This window comes from Dromiciops gliroides, chromosome 1, assembly GCF_019393635.1.
Source record: "Dromiciops gliroides isolate mDroGli1 chromosome 1, mDroGli1.pri, whole genome shotgun sequence".
Lineage (NCBI taxonomy): Eukaryota > Metazoa > Chordata > Mammalia > Microbiotheria > Microbiotheriidae > Dromiciops > Dromiciops gliroides.
In genome coordinates this window covers 480,479,987-480,500,089 of record NC_057861.1, presented here as the reverse complement: position 1 = coordinate 480,500,089, position 20,103 = coordinate 480,479,987, and the positions used below count along the sequence as shown (strand labels likewise).

General features: G+C 35.1%; 1 protein-coding gene across 1 annotated transcript in view; it reads right to left on the bottom strand.

Moving 5' to 3' along the window:
- The window catches only part of LOC122734474 (solute carrier organic anion transporter family member 4C1-like), a 120,970-nt gene that overhangs the window by 70,183 nt on the left and 30,684 nt on the right, over positions 1-20,103 (bottom strand). The window contains 3 exon segments of the mRNA XM_043975318.1: positions 1,073-1,217; positions 13,529-13,644; positions 17,643-17,764. Coding sequence (XP_043831253.1) covers positions 1,073-1,217; positions 13,529-13,644; positions 17,643-17,764 — 383 coding nt within the window.

Genomic DNA, 20,103 nt, shown 5'->3' with positions numbered 1-20,103 from the left:
TCACAGAACAATTCACAATGATATTCAGAAAAAAGCAAATCATCTGTTCAACTAGCTGGCATTGGCAGATCTTTCCCTCCCCTCGAAAGACAAGCAATAAAGTTGGGAAAGTAGAAAAAAATAAGTAAGGGGGAGAAAGAGAAGAAGAGGCAAAAGGGAAATGAAATGTGGGTAAGAGGAAAGTAAAAGCCAAAAGAGAAACTAGAAAAATCATAAGAAAGAAAGAAGATTTTTTAAAAAAGCTAATTCTGGAGAGAAAAGGATTCTGGCCTTTTGCTAAATGATATCTCTAAAAGGACTACCTATCAAAAACCCAAATACACAGAAACATTCAATAACCCTGCAACTGCTGGGTAGAAGTCATGTAAAAAATAGTTTAATTTGTTCCAAAGATACCTCATCTCTAAAAATGAGAGCCTTAAACTATATGATCTCTAGAGCTCTTTCTTAGTCCAAGGTTTTAGTTTTTGACTTTCAGTTTTACTACTTTAACTTTGGTTCCAATTTTTTTTTTCAATCCTGATCTCTGATTTCATTGATATCAAGAACTCTGGCTTGGGAAATTCCCTCTACCAAAGCAGATCAGTATCTACCATGCAATTTAATAGTCTAAAAGAACTGAGAGATTAAGTGACTTGCCAAGGTTCACACAGCCAATGTGTATCAGAAGGGGTACTTAACACCAGGTCCTCCCTAATCAAAGGCATAAGTTGGGCTCTGTCTACCATGCAACCTCTCCACTTCTGTTTTATCTAATCTTTTCTTTTATATAGTTAGAAATTTTGACAAGGGTCACATTAAAATTTGTATAAATTAAAAGTTTTAACAATAAATATATTTAAGAATATCTTATGGGGCAGCTAGGTGGCACAGTGGATAGAGCACCGGCCCCGGAGTCAGTAGTACCTGAGTTCAAATCCGGCCTCAGACACTTAACACTTACTAGCTTTGTGACCCTGGGCAAGTCACTTAACCCCAATTGCCTCACTAAAAAAAAAAAAAAAAAGAATATCTTATGTTTAGGATAAAGGAAAATCTAATGATCTTAATATAATGGGCAGGAAACTCTTACCTCCAAGGGTAGCTGCATAGCTGGATGACTTTCCAAATTGATTTTCTATATATTTAGGTAAAAAGGTAGCAAATCCAGTAGTAATTAAGGCTTCTGTGGTGGTAGATAGAACTAAACACATAAAGGCAGGATTCTTCAGCAAAATCTATAAGTAAAGTGTTTCAAGTTAGTAACTGCATTATTAATGGTTATATTTCATTAAAAGGATAATTTAGCAACTAGAAAAGACACCCTTTTAGCCATCATGTGTTAAAAGTGCACATTTTCCCAACTTAAGATATACATAGTAAATTTAAAAAGAAACCACTATTAAATAATATGAAAGCAGCTGGTATAGTACAGTATTGGACTATGAGTTAGGAAGTCCTGGGTAAAATACTCCCTCAGACACTTACTACTTATATGATCCTGGGTAAGTCATTTAACCTCTCTATTACTAAGCATCCTCATTAATAAAATGAGGAAGATGGATTCAATGAATTTCCAAGTCCCTCCCAGCATGAAATCTATGATCCTATTAATATGAAAATGGTATTAGCACATGCTTGAAATGCTTTGTTATACCATTGTTTGTGTGCTATGTTGGGTAGATGACATAAAGAAAAATTGGGCAAAGTACCAATTAGAACTCAAAGTATAAACTAACAAAGGATTACAAAGAAACAGTTTATTGAATCTATTGTACTACACGAGGAAGTAAGAATATTTTAAATGATTATATTAATTATTCATATATAAACATACACAATATTTGAAAATGGTGTGTTCCTTTATGTGGGTTAATTTTCCCATAATATTGCTGACATTATTAATTGACTTAAAATTACTTACTCATTTTCCTCCAATAGGAAATACGGCCTCCCTTCACAGTCTTTACTTAAATTCAATTATATATTCTTCTCAACCTTTTAATCTCTTTTCCCTTTGCCCTGCTACAGTCATGCATGGCCAATTCTTGACCCTGAATCATGACCATTCATTTGATTTTTTTTGCCACATAGTCATGCTGATTGTGTTCATAAAAAATCACAATCCCTTATTTCAACTGGGCACTCAAAGATGCACAGAAATTCTTTTATTCTTCCTTTAAGATGTTCTTTCCATATTCCTTCTAGTCTAGGTTTTTTGCTTTCTCCTTAAGTCTGCTGTACTTCCTTATTATTCTCAAATCCTAGCAAATAACATTACCTCCACTTTACTGAGAAAATCAAAGCAATGAGGATATTAATTCCTTCATCTTCTATTCTTTATATCTCAAAACCTTTATACATATTTACCTTTATACATATTTTCACCTTGCCAAGGTTAACTGTTCTATTTGTACCTTTGATCCCCTCTCCTCCTATCTTCTCTGGACTTTATTCTAGCCACAATTATTACTCCCTCCATCTCATTTCTCTTTCCTTTAAAAGTTTTAGATTTTTTTTTGTTTTTACATTATAAACATTTATAGATTACTCATTCTATGAGAGGTCTCTTGTAACAAAGTAAAACAAGTAACTAAAATTAAGAAGACAGTGACCTCATCTAAAAGTGCATGCAACATTTTACATTTATAGCTCTACCTCCTCTATTTGTAATTTTTTTTTAAATTAACAGAAGTCTATGTCCTTTCTCACCTATATTCCACCCCACTGAATAAAGAAATTAAGATAAAACAAATTCGGGGGCAGCTAGGTGGCATAGTGGATAAAACACTGGCCCTGGATTCAGGACGACCTGAGTTCAAATCCAGCCTCAGACACTTACCAGCTGTGTGACCCTGGGCAAATCACTTAACCCTCATTGTCCCCCACACACAAAAAAAAGATAAAACAAATTCTTTCATTAGCTGTATACAAAACTATACTTCATTCTACACCATAAATTTATTACCTTACTTTCAAGAGGTAGACAGTACATCTCATCATCAATAATCTGTAATTATGGATGGTTACTGAATTACTGCATTGATCATAGTTCACTATGAAATCCTTCATCATCTATTATTTATAACTCAAAATCCTTTTACATGTTCACCTATTCTTTCAGACTTTTCTCCATGTGCTCCTTGTGAAGGTTAACTACTCATGCCCACAATTGCCTTCTCTACCATCTTCTCCGGGAGTTTGTCCCATCTACTATCATTCCTCTTCTCTATCATCTTCTAATTCTCCCCATATACTTGTTCCTTATCTGATGCCTACAAATATGTCTATATTTCCCTAATCTTTTTTTTTTTTAGTGAGGCAATTGGGGTTAAGTGACTTGCCCAGGTCACACAGCTAGTAAGTGTTAAGTGTCTGAGCCCGGATTTGAACTCAGGTACTCCTGACTCCAGGGCCGGTGCTTATCCACTGCGCCACCTAGCTGCCCCTATAGTTCCCTAATCTTAAAAAAAAAACCCCAAAATTAAAAAAATATTTAAATGACCCTGCCATCTCTTCAAATATATTTTACTTCCAAGCTCTTAGACAGTATTGTTTATTCTCATTACATCCATTTCTTCATAAACCACTCACAATGTGGTTTCCAACTTCAATACTTAGCCAAAATTTCTCCAAAGTATCATTTATTGTTTTATTTTTTGATAGTTTTTACTTTTATATAATTTTCAAACACATTCCTCCCCTCTCACTTTTTCTAACAAAGAATTTATAAAAGAGATAGCAGTTCAGTAATACCAACTCATCAACTACATCTGAAAGTATATGATATTCCACATTCATAATGTCCCACTGCAAAACAGGTATAGGGAGGTTAATTTTCTCAGTTCATGATCACCTGACTGTTAAATCTGACAACCTTTTTTCTTAGTAATTGTTAGAACTTGCCTTTTTAAGGTTTCTTCTAGATATTCTCTCCTCCCTTGGCTTCTATGATACTCCTCTTTTCATGTTTCTATTCCCTTTCTCCTTTTTCTGGCCTTTCCATTGAAGCCTCCCAAACACTGAACTAGCTCTGGCAATGCATGTGTCAGCCTCATCATCTGGAAATTATACTGCCAAAGCAAGTAAATTTATCCACAGCATTCAAACTTTCTCCATTTGCTGTAACTGATAGTTCACATATAGATGGTATGGTGCTGGTTGGTAGAGAACCTTAGTTTTCTTGGTGTTAAATTTTAGACCAAAATTAGCACAAGTAGCAGAGAATCAATTCATACTTGGTTGCATCTCAGCCTCAGGGGCTGTACTAAGTGCACAATCATCTGTGAACAAAAAAATCATGCACAAACTCTTCCTCCATTTTATTCTTGGCTTGTAGCCTTTTCAAAGTTTAATAATTTACTGTCAGTGCAGTAACTGACCTTGATGCTGTTTTCATCCTTGCTGAAGGCATCTGACAACACTGGCAAAAATATGCTAAAAAGCATGGAAATAAGCACAAACTCTTGCTTCTCTGGGCAACAAAATTTTGCCATGATCTTCCACAAGCCCTCATGATTTAGGTGATGAAGGCTTGCACCAGGTTGCTGAGAGTATCAGAGGTGAGAAGGGAGAGTATATGAGAGATGTCATCATAGAAAAGTTAACAGGATTTGGAAATAAACTGGATTGTGAGCTGAGAGTGAAGAATTGAAGTTGACACTTGGGATAACTGGGAGGGTAGTGGTACCCTTGGTACTAATAGATAAGTTTGGAAATAGGGAAGGTATCAAAATCCTTGGTCAGATCAATGAATGTTGTGTACAGACCTCTGTTCTGCTCTTGGCATTTTTGCTGGAATTATTGGGAAGCAAACAACATATCAACTGTTCCTTGTCCCTTTCTGAAACCACACTGTCTCTCAGGTAGATGACCATCTTCCAGGTGAAGGATCAGCCTATTAAGGAGGATTCTGGCAAGAATTTTACCAGAAATGATAAAAGAGAGATACCTCCCACCCCATGATTGTCACAAAATGATCTATTTTCTTTTATTTTATAGAGATGGACAATGGAGGCATCCTTGATGTCCTGGGGGAATAACCTCTTCTTGCCATATAACCCAGAAGATTTCCTTTAGCTTTTGTATAAGCAGTGGACTCCCTGCCTTATAAATCTCAGCTAGAATAGATTTAGTACCAGGTGCTTTGCCACACAAGAGGAACCTAATAGCATTTAAAACTTCTTCAGTTAGAAGTTTGGCTAGAAAGGGATAGATTTCAACCTGTGGAAAATGGCCAATAGCTTCAGAATTGGTTGATGATGACCTGTTAATAATGGTCTCATTTCTCCAGAAGCATCTCCTTTTCATTAATCAATGTGACTCTGTTAGTGCCGAGAAGTTGATATGTACCATATGTCTTTGGCCCATAAAGAGCCTTTGGAGCATCATAAAACCACTTTGGATTGTTACTATAAGTGTAAAACTGAATTTCATCTGCCTTCTTACTGAGCAAAGGATCCTCCAGCTCTCTAAGAGTTGCTTGCACTTTACTTTTCATAGAGTCAAATACGGTTTTATTAGAGATGGACAAACTATCCTGCTGACAACCCTGTAGAGTTCTTGATTTTTGTTTAGCAGCTTCTGAATCTCCCCATCAAAACAATCTTGATGTCTAAATGTTCTGGCCCACATGAGTAAATGCAATGCTGTACACTAAATCTCTAAAAGCTGCCCATTCCTTTTGTGCTTGACTGTTTCCAACTCTGTGTTAGCTCAGTTGTCCCACTAAGTTAACAACAAACTTCATGCATAAAGAAGTGACCTACTATGTTGATATTAAATTCTGGTTGTTTTCTTGCTTTGGGGCTACTGCTTTTGTTGAATGTGAATGCTTATCTTGAAGAGGATAAGTTTGTGATTGGTCCAGCCCTCTGAGCCACACATCCCCTTTATCACTCTCACATCCTGTCTGTCTCTTCTCCTTACAATGACCCAGAATTACAAGCGTGTCCTCTTTTGTCATATTGATAATGCGGGTCTCCAGTTCTTCATAACCTTTTTATTTGAGCTCATCAGGGTTCAACAGGTGGAAGCATATGCACTAATGATGGTGGCAAGGCATTTTCCTGCAAGTGGAAACCACACTGTCATGAGCCTGTTATTCACTCCTTTTGGGAGGCATACACACTTTTTTTTTTTTACCAAATTAGTTTTGATCGCAAATTCTACACCAGCTTCATGGCACTATCCATCACAGTGGTTACACGCAAAAATGTGTATCCAGCTCTAAGTTTGGTAAGCTAGCCTTCATTTGCTATCCTTATATCACTAAGGGCTGCTATCTAAATGTGATATTTGCTGAGTTCTCTCACAACAATAGCTATTCATCTTGAAGGTCCACTGGATTTCATGTTGTCCATAAGCAAGTTCAGATTCCATGTACCAAAGGTGAGTGGAATCATCATCACAAAAGATTTTGTACATATTTTTGCATGTGTTTTGAGCACAGGGTAAGATCCCTGCCAGAGATGGCAATCAGGCCAGGGTTGGATGAAGCAAACAATTTTAAGGTACCTTTTCTAGCCTCTTACTCATACCAGGAGGTAAGCAATGTGGACCTTAAAAAAGGGTGTTCAGACACTCAGAAGGAAAAGGAACTGGGATTACAACCAAGAATCACCTACCCAGTAAAACTGAGTATAATCCTTCAAGGGAAAAATGGGAATTCTATGAAAGAGGGGACTTTCAGGCATTCTTGATGAAGAGACCTAAGCTGAACAGAAAATCTGACGTTCAAACACAAGACTCTAGAGAAGCATAAAAAGGTAAACATGAAAAAAGAAATCATAAGGGATATTAAAAGGTTAAACTGTTTACATTCCTACATGGGAAGATGATACTTGTAACACATAAGAACTTTCTTATTATTAGGGCAGGTGGATGGAGTATATTTAGACAGAGGGCACAGGTGTGAGTTGGATATGAAGGGGTGATATCTTTAAAAAAGTAAAATTAAGGGGTGAGAGAGGAATGCACTGGGATAAAGGGAAAGGAAAAGTTGGAATGGGGTAAATATCTCATATAAAAGAAGCAAGAAAAAAGTTTATATAGTGGAAGAGAAGATGGGGGAGGTGCTGGGCAGTGAGTTAACCTTACTCTCATCAGAATTGACTCAAAGAGGGAATAACATACACATTCAATCTGGTAGAAAAATCTCTTACTCTGCAGGAAAGTAGGAAGGGAAAGGGATGGGGAGGTGTAATGGAAGGAAGGGCAGATTGAGGGAGGGGGCAGTCAGAAGAAAAATACCTTTGAGGATGGAAAAGGTGAAAGGAGATAGAGTATAGAGTATATGACATGGGGAGGGAGTAAGATGGAGGGAAATTCAGTTAGCAATAGTAACTGTAAAATGATGACCAGGATGCTCTCAGAAAAACCTGGAAAGACTTACATGAGCTGATGCAAAGTGAAATGTACTTTATACAAAGTAACAGCAGTATTGTAAGATGATCAACTTTGAATGACTTAGCTTTTCTCAGCAATGCAATGATCCAAGACAACTCTGAAGGACTTATAAAAAATGTGATCCATTTCTAGAGAAAAAACTGATAGTGTTTGAATACAGAATGAAGCATATATATATATATATATACACACACATTTTTAGTTTCTTTTTCATAAGTTTTTTTGTCTGTTTTCTTTCACAACCCGACTAATGTGGAAATGCTTTGCATGACTACAAATATATAACTTATATTGAATTGCTTGTGTTCTTAATGGGGGTAGGGAGAGAGGGAGGAAGGGAACTTGGAACAAAGTTTTTAAAATGGACATTAAAATTGTTTTTACATGTAATTGGGGGAATAAAATTCTAAATAAATGAAAAAAATCTCAAAGATAAGAAAAAAGGAGATTCTTTTAATGCACAGTTCTGTCCAACCATATCATACTCCTCTGCAATAAATTCCAATAGCTCTCTATCATCTTCAGGATCAAATAAAATATTCTGTATTTGGCATTCAAAATCTGGCTACCTTTAACTTTTCCAGACTTCCTACACCTTACTTACCTCCACATAAATCACATTTGTATATTCTTTGCATATAGCAAACTACTTGGTTTTGTTTTCTTCTTCATTCTGCTACACTGTTCAGTTTTAAGGGTGAGTGTATTAAACTCATATTCAAAATCACTATTCATAATTTTATTTCTCTCTCCATCAAATATTATTATGCTGACTTTCCCCCTTCCATTCTTTTATGATAGGGTTTTTCTTAACCTTTTCTGTATGTTATAAATCCCTTGGGCAGTGTGGTGTAGCATATAGACCCCTTCTCAGAATAATGTTTTTAAATGCATAGTATTGGGGGACAGTTAGGTGGGGCAGTGGATAGAGCACTGGCCCTGAATTCAGGAAGATCTGAGTTCAAATACGGCCTCAGACACTTAACACTTAATAGCTGTGTGACCCTGGGCAAGTCACTTAACCCTAATTGCCTCACCAAAAAAAATAATAATAATAACTAAATGCATAGTATTGCATTCTCTATCAAAGTTCACAGAGCTTTTGATATCTAGCCACAGAACCCTCAGGATCCTTGGACTCTAGGTTAAGAATCCCTATTTTAGCAGGAAAGGACAGAAATTAGTATTAGGCATCTGCAGGTCTATTTTTCATTTTTATTTGAAACAATCTGATCCCAATTTTATTTGTTACTTTTCTCTCAGTGTAGACCAAAATCTACATATCTACATAATATACATATACATAATCCTTCAAAAGCTTTACTTTATAGAGGGCTCAAATCAGAATTTTCCAGGTAACTCTCTATTTTCCATCAGCAGCTCTCCTTGGTTTTGACTCCATGGAACATCATACTCTCTGGTGCCCCTCCCTACATCCACCCTTTTTTTTCCCTCACAGGTAGGTAGTCTTAACATTATTCTGAACAGAGTCTCTTTCTTGCTACATAAAGCATTTTCTCCATTTTAATATAAAGGCTCTGGAGTTTAATAATGACATTTTTGGATGGATTAAAAGAATGGTTTCCTCTCTTATGGTCCTATGAACGTTATTGATCTGCTCCCCCCCCCAATACTTTCTAATTCTTTTAGGGAATTCTTCAAAAAAGACTCCTTGAAATGTAGAATTTAAAAGTTTTTTTCTTTGTTTGTATTTCTTCATATTCTGGGAGGCCAAGGTCTGAGTCAGTTGCTCTTGAGAGTATATATCACACATGTCTTTTCCACTTTCTCTAATATCTCTCGTTATAAGTATCATTATATTTTCAAAAACATTTTTTCTCTCTTTCTAACATGGTTGTTTCTTTGCAAAGTTTTTTCTAGCTTCCCCCCCGCCAAGCCACTGAATTATCTTTCAAATTTTAAATTGAGTTCTAATTTCATCCCTTATTTCTTCAAGTTCTTTTATTAGACTCTTCAAGCATCCTGAGTTTTTGCGGCCATATCATCCTCTTTTCTCATATTCCAGTTGTAGCTATAGAAGAATTATTTTATCCCTTTAAGATTCTACCTAAAATTCCCTTACCTCATAACACATATAAGTTTTTCTTTGTTTACTTCTTTCTTTTCTTTCTTATGGTTCTTTTTTTTCCTGCTCATGAATTCATCCCTGTAGAAGTAGAGTTTAATACTTGCTAGTTTAATACTTGCTTTGAGGAGACATGAAGTAATTATAGATACTGAGATGACATCAGAGGGTCCTTGGTAGGATTTAATATAACTTCTTATAGTCCAAATACACTTCTGTACCTGAGGCACAGTTATATGTAGCCCAGATCAGGGAGTAGAATGAAAGAAGTGTTTGGTGTAAAGTAAAGTGTGGAACCCTATTTCAACTTCATGACACACATCCATTTTGGGAACTACCTTGTGGAAGTAAGACATAGACAAATTGGAGAGAATTCAGAGGAAGACAACCAGAATAGGCCTCCTGATCATTTAACATGTGAAGATGAGTTGAAGGAATTAGTGATATTTGTGGGGGATGGAATTCAAAAATTTAGTTATATACATACATACAAGAGATGTTAGAGGAAAGATCGAGGAAAGGTGACATAGGGAAAGAGATGAAAGCTATCTTAAAGTATCTGAAGGGTTTTCATGTGGAAAATCTAGACAGGTTCTGCTTACCACCAGAGGGCAGAACTAGTGCAACAGATGGAAGTTGCAAAGATACAGAATTAGGTTTGATGTAATTTTAAAAATTGACCAACAATTAGAATACTATTATACTATAAGAAATGATGAGCAGGTGGATTTCAGAAAAACTTGGAAAGACCTACATGAACTTATCCTGAGTGAAGTGAGTAGAACCAGGAGAACATTGTACACAGTAACAGCAACATTGTGTGATGATCAACTGTGATAGACTTAGATCTTCTCAGAAGATGATCCATGGCAATTCCAAAAGACTTATTATGGAAAATGCTCTCCACATCCAGAAAAAGAACTATGAAATCTGAACGCAGATCAAAGTATACTATTTTCACTTTATTTATTATTTTCTTTCTTTCTGTGGTTTCTTCTTTTGTTGTGATTCTTCTTTTGCAATATGACTAATACAGGAAAATGTATAACATGATTGTGTGTATGTATATGTGTGTGTGTATGTGTATAAACACATATATCTGATTGCCTGCCATTTTGGGGAAGGGGAAGGGGAGAGAGAGAGAGAAATTTGGAACTCAAAATCTTATAGAAATGTAAGTTGCAAACAATCTTTACATGTAATTGTAAAATAAAATAAAATACCACCAAAATTTACCAACAATTAAAACTTTACAAAAATGGAATGGGTTGTCTCAGGACTAGAAAGCTTCTGGAAAAGGTTGGAGAATCACTTGTCAAGGATGTCAAAAGTGGTTTTCACAAGTCACCTTGATGGTAGGAATACTCTCCCTCCTCAACTCCTCTCAGAATCCTTCTCTGTGAAGCCATCTTTGATTATCCTTGTCTGTTAATTCTCTTTCCTTTTTTAAAATTCCTTGTAGTTACTTGTCTATTACATGTTGTATTCTCCAAGAGAGCTTTGCCACCTGGACTTAGCATGGCATACTGCACTTATTAAGCACATTGTGTTGAATAATATTTATTAATTTGTTAAAATGAATAAGAATTCTCTCTCAAAATGTACAGCTGGCAACCCAACCATGCCTGCTTCTAATTGTATATAATTCTTGTTCATATCCTCCTATAAATCTTCCACAAAAGATTTATCCTATATACAGGCAATCTTCTTCTAAATTTTTGTTTGTTTGTTTTAATATATAATTCAAGGTTACTAATATGACACTTGGGCTGTACATCATTCTCATAACAAAAGTCCAACTCCTTTTCCAATCATACATTTATAGAATGAAATGTATTCCACTTCTTGTACACACACCATATTTTGTAATATGCTTCAAATCTATTATACCACCATTCAGCTCTCCATTGCCTTTAGGTTATCTGCAGTTTTGATTCTTATAATGTGCCATGGCTCACAAAGCCATTTAATATCACCAGAAAAATAGCATTGTTTAAAAAGATGGGTTTCTTTGTTAAGCAATAGCTTTGAATTTTAATTCCCTTGGGAATTTTTAATCTCTAGGTCTTCAGTGAATAATAAAGAATATTTTTTTAAAGTGCCTTTTGTAATTTTAATAAACAGGTCATTTCTACTTATTTGCACAATTTATTTCTTGCTTTGCATGCTTTCATAAAGATTCAGCTGAGGGGCAGCTAGGTGGTGCAGTGGATAAAGCACCAGCCCTGGATTCAGGAGGACCCGAGTTCAAATCCAGCCTCAGACACTTGACACTTACTAGCTGTGTGACCCTGGGCAAGTCATTTAACCCCATTGCCCTGCAAAAAACCCCAAACAAATAGATGTAGCTGAGATTCATGAATGATAAGATAATGATGACATCAAATAATTAAAAATTAAAACAAAAATATACTAATTAGGAGGCTAAGGCTTTGGTCTTGGCTTAGCCACTTTTCAATTTAAATTACAAAACATCTGTTAAGTACCTATCATGTATAAAGTGAGAGGTGTTATCACATGGCTAATCAAAAGCTGGACTTGGACTGGAGTTTTGATCTTGCCTCTGATAAAAAACTATATGATCCTGAACAGATCACTTAACCTCTCTTTGCCTCAAACAACTCCCTAAGAAGGTAAGTTTAAAAAGTGGCTGATGTGCATAGATGAAGTTTTTTTTACTAGAATTTCCCTACACTGATGTATTCTAAACTTAAAAAATATATTTATTGTAGTATGCTAAGCACTAAGGATATAAAAATGTTAATACCTGCCCTCAAGGAGCTTAGACATATCATTTCTCATTTCCCTTACTTCATCACTTTAATTATAATCCATCCTTGCTCTCATTATGTAATTAACACACCTCCTCATTTCTCAATCATACATATCCTGAATGGTATTCCTCACACCACTTCTTCTGCATAGGCCATCAATGGAAATATGCTGCAGTGTGCTTGTACCCACTATGAATCTCAACATAGGTTTTTTGCCATTGTCATGGAGAATGTCCTTGCACAAAGTCAAATAGAAGAGGGATTTCCTTAAAGAATCACTGTTTCTCAAAGGTATAATATGAATATTAAAGTTATTGAAAATAAAAATTCATGAATAATTTCATTTAATATACAGTACAAATCATATATCATATGTTAAGTATAATATACACAAAATAAATAAAATTTGCTAATTACATGTATGTATTAACATCAAAATATTCCAGACCTTAAATTCACAGAGAATTCAACAAAAATTAGTGCTCTATTTGAAAACTGTGCATGTAAGATTCTCCAAGTAACAATTTAAACATTCACTGTGCCTTGATTCCTCATGGAAAAGAATACTGTGCTGTCAGAAAAAAAGAATTGGGAATCAGTGTTCTAGATAACGAGGTCCTCCAGGTGACAACTGCTTTTTTTGCATGGAGCCTCAGAATACTACTAGACTTTGTCAATAAGAATTAAGATACTTGGGGGCAGCTAGGTGGTGTAGTGGATAAAGCACTGGCCTTGGATTCAGGAGAACCTGAGTTCAAATCTGGTCTCAAACATTTGACACTTACTAGCTGTGTGATCCTAGGCAAATCACTTAACACTCATTGCCCAGGGTGGGGGGGGGGGGAAACAAAGCACAAAAACAAAAAGGAAAAAACAAAAAACAAATTATGATGCTCAGAAAAGAATAGATTGATAATATAATATATGAAAAACTAAAAGAATAAAAATGCCTATTGTCTAGTCTAAGACATGGTGTTAGAAGGCCAGTCCACTGGGGCAGTGTGCATCATTACATATTTGGGGGACAGGAAGAAAAGATAAAAAATGAATCTTTCTTTCTTCCTAAATTTTAATTATAGGTTTAAAAAAGCAATACTTATAGGTTTGTTCTGTATTACTTTTTCTGTTCTCTTGTTTCCACATCGATAAAGGATGATCGCTCTAATTCTCTTATAATATTAATATTTTATGTTGTCTGAAAAGTCGAATGCTTCACAATCTAAGTCATAGTATCAAAAAATGAAATAATTTATTGTATTTATTATAAAAGATGTTACATTACCAGAAGAGATGCTGGAAAATCTTTAAAACTCTTTCCAAATTCCTCATCCTGAAATCTTGTTATATTGTCATCCTGATGGGCCTGAGAAACTTTTCCAGCTCTTATTAAAGTGGTGCCTACAAATGAACAAATTTTACATAATAAAGTTGAACAAACTTCATGATTTCTACAATTAACATACCTTAGTACAGGGTTTAATTTTTCTGCACTAACAAGTCAATAATATGAAAACCTAAATTACAAAAACTAATAATAATAGCTAAAATTTATATAGTACTATATGGTTTGCAGAGCACCTATATATATATATGTGTGTGTGTGTGTGTGTGTGTGTGTGTATGAAATCTTATTTGACTTTCACAACAACCCTGAGAGAAATGATTATTAATAACCAATGATTTAGGAAGATCCAGAGTATCCCTCCCTTTTTCTTAAATCCTTATTTCAAAAGTTCAGTTTCTTGAAGGGTATTCTAGATAATGAGATTAGATTAACTCTCCGGTTCAGACACCACCTAGGTGGGGAAACCATTGTGCTCTATTTAGGTTTGGGTGGGAATAAATACTTTGAATAAACTGCCCAAGGCTGGGGGTAAGTTAAAAGCAAATGATATAATCAAAGTTCATTTGAATTAGTCCCGCCCCTTATTGTAATATTCATTCTTTCATTAATTGTTAACTAATCAGAGTTGCTTGCCAACCTTGGAAACACCCCTTTCCCATGGACATATACACTGTGAGCCACCTCACGATTGTCTTCAGTCTAAGACAGAAAATGCAAATGACCATCTTTTTATTAATGAACATGGTGGCATTATTAGTAAATGATTATATTACCCAGAACTTATGTTCTCAAACTTTTTGAACTATATAAACCTTATAAAATAGGTGTTCGTTATTACCCCATTTTACAGATGAGGAAACTGAGACAGAGAGAGATTACGTAACTAGATCAGGGTCACACAGCTATTAAGTGTTTTGAGGAAAGACTGATACTCAGATCTGATTACTCCACCTTAGTGCCTCAATAAGGGGAAAGTTCATGACAGTTAGGTATTTAAGGAAATGTACCCCCAGAGACTCCCTTTTTTTCTTTAGCTATTTTTCCACAAGTATAGTATTGAAGATTTAGAGCTAGAAGGAAGCTCAGATTCAATTCCTCCTCCATCTTACAGATGATCACAAAATTGTAGATTTATAGCCGGATTTAAATAGCTTAGAGGATATTAAATCCAATTCATTCATTTTTACAGATGAGGAAAATAAGGCTCTGAGAGTTTAAGTGACTTCCTCAGGGTAACAAACTCCATCCATGGCACCACTCAGATGCCTCGACACAAATTTCTTTAAAATGAGTTTTCAAGAAAATAAAGTCAGTGAAAGGAGGACAGCTTAGAAATGTACGAGTTTTCAATTAAAATGTTATCCCTATAGACTATGCTAATGTAATAAAGTCTAAGAAACATGAGCTCTGTAAACATTCAAAAGTATAAAATCCATTTGTCATTCAAAGATTTTCATAGCAGACTTGTATGTCATTGCAAAAGACAAAACAACCTTAATGACTAACAATAGGGAAAGAATCAAATAAATAGTCGTCACATTCATATAATGAAATACTATGATGACACTAATCATAAGGCACAAAGAAAATTGGAAAAGGCTTTATTAAATAATACAATAGAAAGAGTAGAACCAAAAGAATGAGGTGGACATTATGACATATAGGAACAAAAATGAATAAAACATGGAAACTCCCCCCCCCCCATACTGATGGAAAGTAAGAAGAACAAATGGATGGAATTCAGCTCTAGAAATATGATGATTCTACTTATTCAAAAGGAACAAGTATATAAAAGTGTATTTGCATTGCACAGTAAAAAAAAATCCTTTTGTAAAAAATTTAGAAATAAAAGAGGGAAAGAAGAGTAGAATACATTTGGGTTATAAATCAATGGAGGGAAAAAGAAGTGAAATTGTTATATTAATTCTAACTTCAAAAGGTACAGGAAAGGCCAAAGCAAATGCTATTCTGGACCTATTCTGATCAACAACGAAGTTCCTGCTCTCAAAGAGCTTACATTCTATAAGGGAAGACTCTAGGTTTTGAAGGAAGTCAAGCATTTATTAAGTACCTACTATGCACAAAGCACTGTGCCAGATGTACAAGATACCAGTACAAAAACAAAACAACAAAAACCATCCTGCCGCTTCAAGTATGCAATATATGTTTAAAAAAACAAACACCCCAAAACCTAAAGAATCATTTGAGGAAGAAGAAAGGATGAATAACTGAGGATATTAATAAAGTACCATATGGAAGGCAGACAAGCTGAACTTTAAAGATCATTAAAGATTCTAATAAGAGAAGTCAAAAAAGGTCATGAATTACAGAAATATGACATAAAGATGTAGAAAAATTAAGAGTTAGAAGATTAATTTCTGTCTTTGGGGAAGGGTGGTTTGGATGGAACATGGAGGATGCAAAGGAGAATATTGAAAAGATTGGCTGAAACAAGATTTTGAAAGGTTTTGAATGTCAGCTTGGGGAGTTTAATTTTAAAGGATATAAAGGATATAGGGAACCACAGAAAATGATCAGGTAGGAGAGTAACATAGTCAGATTATTTTGACAGTTGTGTGGAGAATGGGTTAGTTTGGAAGTAGAAAGCCCAGTGAGGAGACTATTCTAATAACACATGTAAAAGACGATGATGGTCTGAATTAGGGTAATTGTTGTTGAGGTAAAAAAAAAAAAAAGGATGGATGTCAGTAATGTTGTAGAGAAAGAACTGACAATATTTGGAAGCTGAGTAGTTATCAGTAGTCAGAGAGAGAGGAAACAATCAAATATGACTTTGTGGTTATAGTTGTAATGCACCTGGAAGGGATGATGATACCCTCAGAATGAATAAAGAAGGTTAGATGAGGGGCACATCTAGGGAAAAGATGACGAATTGCTTGGGATTTGTTGAATTTAAAATGCCTATAGAATACACAGGTGGAGATGGCCAGTAGGCAGAAAACATGAACAAATCCAAGGTTGTGGCAGAGAAATTAAACAAAATAAGAAAATTTAGGAACATTAATATAAAGCCAGATATCACCAAAAAATAGTTTTATTACTCAGTCCTCTTACAGAATTATGAACTGATCATACATAGCAGATTGACTTCTAGAAATTTGCTATATGAAAATTTTCCCCTAAACAGATTATTATTATGATGTGGGCCAATGGGGCCTATTTTGTACTAATAAATTAAGGGCACATTAATCTGAAATATAAAATAGTGGCAATGATAACTTATTTTACTGAAATTTATTCAATAGAATATACAGTTACAATGAGATTATAAGAAGTTTATTTGAATCACAAAATGACAATATATTGCAGTTTACTGCTTTTAAAGCACTTCCACATATTATTTTATTTATATCCACAAAGCTATCCCATGAATGCAAAGTACATTATTTTTGAATTGTGAGAATTGGAATGACACCCCCTGCTGGGAAAGACATTTCAGGGAAGCTCTGCCATGAGGTGAAAGTATGTGATTTAGAAACCATGTGACTTTAGCATCTAGAAGTTGCCTGGCATCTGAAAGTTACATCTATAGTACTACCTGTGGGACCTGTCAATCAGAGCTAATAGCCAATTAGCTTGGAGCTGTGTTTTTTGGGAGAAGCCAGGGAGCGAGTGGGCCTTTCAGTTGGAGACTTCAGCTGGGGAGCAAGAGACAGGCAGGATAGGGAGAGCAAGCAAATTTCATACTTGATACACGTGTTTCTCTTTACTTACCTCTAATATACTTTAATAAATACTTAATGCCCAAAGATTGATGCTATATGTTTTCTAATTTAAGGTGACAATTCATTAGATTTTAGACATCATAGCTAGAATTTTAGCCCCTTACAGAATAACGGAAAGTAGATTTTTTTCAAACCAGTTGCTAATTGAAATGGATTATTATTGTAATAATACTTCTACTATACAGGAAAAAAGCAGCAAATACAATGGTAACAATGAAAAATAAATATACTCAAGCAAGTCTTAGATTTCAGTGCCTACTCTAAGGATGAAGTTTATTTCAAGAAAGTGTCTTTTTAACATTTACCTGGTAAATGCTTTGGAAAGCAAGAAAAAGGCATAATTAGAGACCATCCCAGGAAGCAGGAAATAAGAAACCCTATCCACCATGCACCCAGCCAGCGTGGATCATCTTCAGTGATGTCAATGCTTAAATAAGAAAACAAAAAGATTCAAATCTAGTTTCTTATTACAAACACACAGAGAAATACTTTGCTACTTTGATATTATAAGGCAGAAGCCATGTCCTCTATTATTTTTTATATTCCCAGTACCTACCAAGTGCTTCATACACAGTAGTAGCAGTTTAATAAATAACTGCTGAATGGATGATTAGATAGATAGTAATGCCTTCTAAAGCAGAATAGCACCAGTTAATCAATCAATAAACACACATTAAGGGCCTACTAGGTGCTAGGGAAACAAATACAAACTGAAACAGTTTTGGCCCTTGACAAAGTTATCCTTGTTTTATATAGTAGACACATTCATAGATAGTTTGTGTAACACTTTGTCATATATGTCACTAGTTTGTATTATAATCACCAAAATAAAGATATCTGTCTTTTTTGCCCCTAATGCAGTCAGCTTTTAAAACATATTTCTGTTCAAACTGGGGTAGCTTTCATAGAAAGTAATATGATAAAAATATTAAAATATCGACAAATGAAATCCCACTGTAACCAAGTTCATGGAACATGGAGATTATTTTGTTATGGAATTCTAATAATGTGTATATTCAATCACTAAATCAGATTGTCAAGATATGAAAATGATACAGTTAAGACCTGTATCTTTATAGAGGAGTAACTTCAAAATAGTGCTCTGAAAAGAGAAATGTGGCATGCAAATTGTCTTGCATTCCTTTCCTGCATTTAGTATTTTTGTGTTTATTTGGAAGGATTTTTTTTGGTCAGTGTTTTTGGAATTCAAATGCCTTCCTATGACTGGAGTTTGTAGGAGGAAGTTGGAATATTTAATATGGAGAGACAACAAAGAGACAATTTATAGAGAAAAAATATTCATCAAAATCTGTTCAAATTAGTATAAAGGGCCCAAATATAACTTCACAAGATTCTCCTTTCCCCTTCTCAGCCTACAAAAAGCACAAATGCCATATTGTTTTTTCATAATTTGGGTTAAAAAAAAATCAACCGCATAAGCAACAGATAGGGAAAGCATCAGTCAACAACAGCTGATACTCGTAATGATCAATTTTGGTCCTGGGTAACAGATGATGAAATATACTTCTCTCATCTTAGAATAGAGGTAGGGCACTACAGGGTGCTATATATCATCAGATGTCATAACATATTGGTTGGTGTAGCTTAACTTTTTCTTTCTGACAAAGGAGGGTTCAACTGGGAATGTCATAACATCAGGATTATAACTATGGTATAAAATTATTTTTTAAAATTGGGGCCTCTAGGGGATTGAAAGCTCAATATGAATCAGTGCATGAACTCCAATAGTTAATTAAACAGAACAAGGAAATAGACAGTTTCTCTGAATTCAACTCTGCCCTGCTCAGACCACATCTAGAACAATCTCTGTTCAGGTCTGAGGACCGGACTTTTAGGAAGGACAATGATAGGCTGAAATATCTCCAAAAGAAATCTACCAAGATGATATAAAGACTGGAGAACATTCCATAGACAGATTGATGGAAGACTCTGCAGGACCTGTTAGCTAGAAAGTAGTTTAAATTTTTTCTGTTTGCCCCAAGAAGGAAGAATTAGAAGCAATGGATAGAAACTACAGGGAAGATGCAAGGGAAAACTTCCTTAAAATTACAATATGGAATTACAATACAATTACAAAGCTAAACAAAAATGGAATGCATTGCTTTCTCTCTTCATTAGAGGTCTTCAAGGAAAAACAGGTAACCACTTGCCAAGTATTGTGTGAAGGGAATTTTAGGGCACAAAAATTGAATTATTTGGCATCTTAGGAGCCTTAGGCTCTTAATTTGTGATTTTGTGAATCTGGTTCCTTTTCTAGATCACTGGAAAATAGCTACAGATCAAGTTTCTAAAAAAAAATTATAAAAGTTCACATTTGAATATAGTCTACCAAAGAACACCACTGTAATTGGCCTCCCACACCCCTCCATGTTTTATTGATACATTTCTGCTCCATTTTAGGCAATCACTTTAAGTTATGGTCCCTTGGGGATCAGTCATGTCTTTTTGTCCCCATGTTAGCAATATAGAAGAATCAATATGATTTACTCATGCAGGACAGAAGGGGAGAAGATGGACTCTGTCCTAGGGGACTCTGCTCCTGTAAACCACTCTAGGGGAGTTAGCTTGAATGATAAGGAGAAAAGAAATGCTATTGATGTTTTTCCCTTATATTGGTCAATGTTTTATAGATGTGAAGCAATCAAGCCTGAGGAGAGATGGAAGAAAATAGTATTTTTGTGGCAGTGAAGCAGAATAGTTGCAGCAGTGTTGGGTAGATGGGTGGTTTTGTTTTTCTTGTGTTTC